This window comes from Lactuca saligna, chromosome 4 (genome assembly GCF_052625555.1).
Source record: "Lactuca saligna cultivar CGN05327 chromosome 4, ASM5262555v1, whole genome shotgun sequence".
NCBI classification, from domain to species: Eukaryota; Viridiplantae; Streptophyta; class Magnoliopsida; order Asterales; family Asteraceae; genus Lactuca; species Lactuca saligna.
Genome location: NC_136420.1, coordinates 332,666,835 through 332,670,284, shown reverse-complemented (window position 1 = coordinate 332,670,284; position 3,450 = coordinate 332,666,835). Strand labels below are relative to the sequence as shown.

Sequence of the window (3,450 nt, the reverse complement as noted above, 5' to 3'; positions counted from 1 at the left end):
GTTGACTTTGACTTTGTCCAAGGTTGACCAGTTGTCTTCCAGGGGTATTTTGGTAATTAAGGGTATTTATTGAATTGAATGTTTCGGTGTTCAGTGGAGGAGTTCGTGTCAGGGTTGGAGCAGCGGGATCTTATCCTTTCAGCCGACAGTTTCGAGGTGAGTTATCCTCACTATATCAACAGGGTCTAAGGCACCAAGGCCGGCCCTTATCGGATTGAGATCCGGGTAGTTGTTATTATTTTGTTGTTGTGATATGCTTGCATCCTGAGAGTTAGGACGGTATATGTTAGAGACCTGATTGAGATCGGTATCCTGAGAGATAGGGAGATGCTATGCTAATGACTTGTTAGGTCGGTATCCTGCTTAGAGTATGTTATGCTATGTGATCTGCTAGATCGGCTTGTTTGAATGTGAACTGTTATATGATTATATGTTTATGTGTACATGGTTGTTTGGACTGGAGATGGGTTGAGGCGGTCCTGCTTTGTGCTGTAGGCCAAGATACTCAGGGCGGACCGGTTGTTCTGAAGGCCCAGCGAGCGGTCTGGATATGCTGTAGGCCCCACGCGGGCGGACCAGACGTGCCGAGGCTCGGAGAGTGGACCAGGCCGACTGAAGGCCCGATGCGGGCGGATCAGTCATACTGTAGACTCAGAGAGTGGACCAGGTGAGTTGAAGGCCCAGTGCAGGCGGACCAACCACACTGTAGACTCGAAGGACATGACTAGACCTGGAGGATGGATCTGGTGGACTGAAGGCCCGAAACGGCAGACCAGTCACACAGTAGACCCGATATGCATGGCTGTTCTATGTTCTGTTATGTTATGTATGTTTTATATGTTATGGGCCGGAAAGCAATATGTTTTGGACCGGAAGGTCATAGCCTGGAAGGGCGTATATGTGGTTGGTGTTTTGGGGGTATCTCACTAAGCTTTCGGGCTTACAGTTGTGGTTTAATGTTTTTTTTCAGGTTCTTCAGGAAACTGTAGCAAGGCGAAGGCGTGATCGTACCGCTCCTCATGATTTTGAAGCAATGCGATTCTGGAAATACTCTAAACGATTTGTATTGAAAACCTTTTTGTAAACAATTTAATGAAATCGGGTTGTTTTTGAAAATTTTAAATTGGTTGTATTTTTCGGTCGTTACATAGTAGATGCATATACTTGCATTGAACAATCTAGGCTTGACTTTATTGAACACCATCAGCAACAATTACGAATAGAGTACATCAGCGGTGTTTATGACGCTTTGTCCAGAGGTGATTCAGACATTTAGGTCATTGGAAAGCGTGTATTTCTACCTGCAACTTTCGTTGGGGGACCTAGGTATATGTATAAACACTATCAAGACGCTCTTGCCGTATGCAAGGTTCATGGTAAGCCACAATATTTCATCACTTTCACTTGCAATGTTAAATGGCCTGAGTATAGAGGATACATGGATGCTATTGGTTAACGTGATATTCAAAACAGACTAGATATCATTGCACGCATCTTTAAAATCAAAGTTCATGCTTTCATTAACTTCCTTAAAGAGGACAAAACTTTTGGAGATGTTAGTGCATGTAAGTTTTTCTACTCTTATTTCATTATTCCTATTTATTGCCTTCTATTCCTTTATGTCATATATAACATCATTATGAAACGTTTGTGTAGTGCCATACAATAAACGTTTGTGTAGTTGATTTGATGCTCACATCAATGTTGAATATTGTGGTTGGAATATGATGATTAAGTACTTATTTAAGTACATATCAAACGGGGTTGATCGCGTTCGTTTCACTCTTCAAACATCAGAGGCAAATACTCCTACTACTTCCTCTACCATACCTGTCACAGTAAATGAAATCAAGTCGTTTCTTGATGGTCGGTACATATGTCCACACGAAGCAGCATGGCGCATCCTCAATTTCCCCATTCATGAACGAGATCCACCTGTACAAGTCTTGGCCGTCCATTTGGATGGGATGCAACCTACTATTTTCAAAGAAAGTATTCAATTAAGCTCCTTAATTGATAACCCAGGTTTTGGTGTTACCACTTTAACGGAATGGTTGAACAATAATCAACAGGATGGTCGAGGAATTGACTTGACATACAATGATTACCCTTCTAAATATAGTTGGGACACCAAAGATAAGAGATGGATTCATAGGACTACCACAACAAATACCACCATTGGCAGACTTGCATATGTACATCCAACAGTTGGGGAGTTATTCTATCTACGAATTTTAGTATTCCATCAAAGAGGATGTAAATCATTCTATGACATTAGAACCGTTCGTGAATACACGTACTCAACTTTTCGTGATGCATGTGAAGCATTAGGGTTAACCGGTGACGATAAGGAGTGGCTAACAGCATTTGAAGAAGCATCGACTTGGGCAACCTCATCTCAACTTCGTTCTCTATTCTGCCATCTACTTTTGTATTGTGAAGTAGGAAACCCTCTTTTGTTATGGGAAACTGCAAAACCTAAAATGGGCGATGACATTACCCATTCATTCACTTCCAATTCTACATATCCAAATGTAGTTCTACATGTTAATACACTAGAACAACAAATACTTCTCGAAATTCAAAAGACACTACTAGCTTCAACACCTTCCAAATCACTTGCTGACTTTGGATTGCCAATGCCATCTCCATCTCTTCTTTCCATTCTCAGAAATCGTCTTATTCTTGAAGAGACTAATTATGATACAAATCTCTTAATTTCTCAAAATACATCCATGGTATCACAATTGAATCCAGATCAACTTACAATTTATGAAAAAGTTGTGGATGCTGAACAAAACAAAAAGCAACTGCTATTATTTGTATATGGATCTGGTGGTACAGGAAAAACTTTTTTATGGACAACTATACTTTCATATTACAGATCTAAGGGAAAGATTATACTTGTTGTTGCCACCTCAGGCATTGCATCCCTTTTGTTGCCTTCAGGTCGTACTGCTCATTCTAGATTTGTTATTCCAATTGACTTTACAGACAAGTCTTCCTGTAATATTAAAAAAAAAAAAAAAAACGCAGCTTGCAGAGCTCCTAAAGAGGACTTCTATGATCATATGGGATGAAGCTCCAATGAGTGATCGTCATTGCTTTGAGTTTCTTGATAAATCACTAAAAGATGTCCTTGAAGATGATAACCATCTTTTTGGTGGGATGTCAATGCTCCTAGGAGGTGACTTTCGACAAACTCTTCCTGTTCAACCTAAAAGCAGAAAATCATAAATAATTGGCCTAACTCTACCCAATTCCTATCTATGGTCACATTTTACGGTATTCAAATTGCATCATAATATGCGTTTATCCCAACCAGTCAATTCAAATAAGGATGTTAATCAAATATCACAGTTTGCTTCATGGCTTCTCGATATTGGAAATGGAAATATCGGAACACCAGACAAGAATGATCCAGAAAGCACAAACGTTATACAAATACGT

At 40.1% G+C, this 3,450-nt stretch overlaps 1 protein-coding gene across 1 annotated transcript; it reads left to right on the top strand.

Moving 5' to 3' along the window:
* The first annotated feature begins 1,727 nt into the window (after window positions 1–1,727).
* Window positions 1,728–3,237, top strand: LOC145040948 (uncharacterized). The gene is made up of 2 exons (XM_078988831.1): window positions 1,728–2,972; window positions 3,037–3,237. Exons 1-2 carry the CDS (start codon window positions 1,728–1,730, stop codon window positions 3,235–3,237), a joined length of 1,446 nt encoding a protein of 481 aa, XP_078844957.1.
* The last annotated feature ends 213 nt before the right edge of the window (window positions 3,238–3,450 follow it).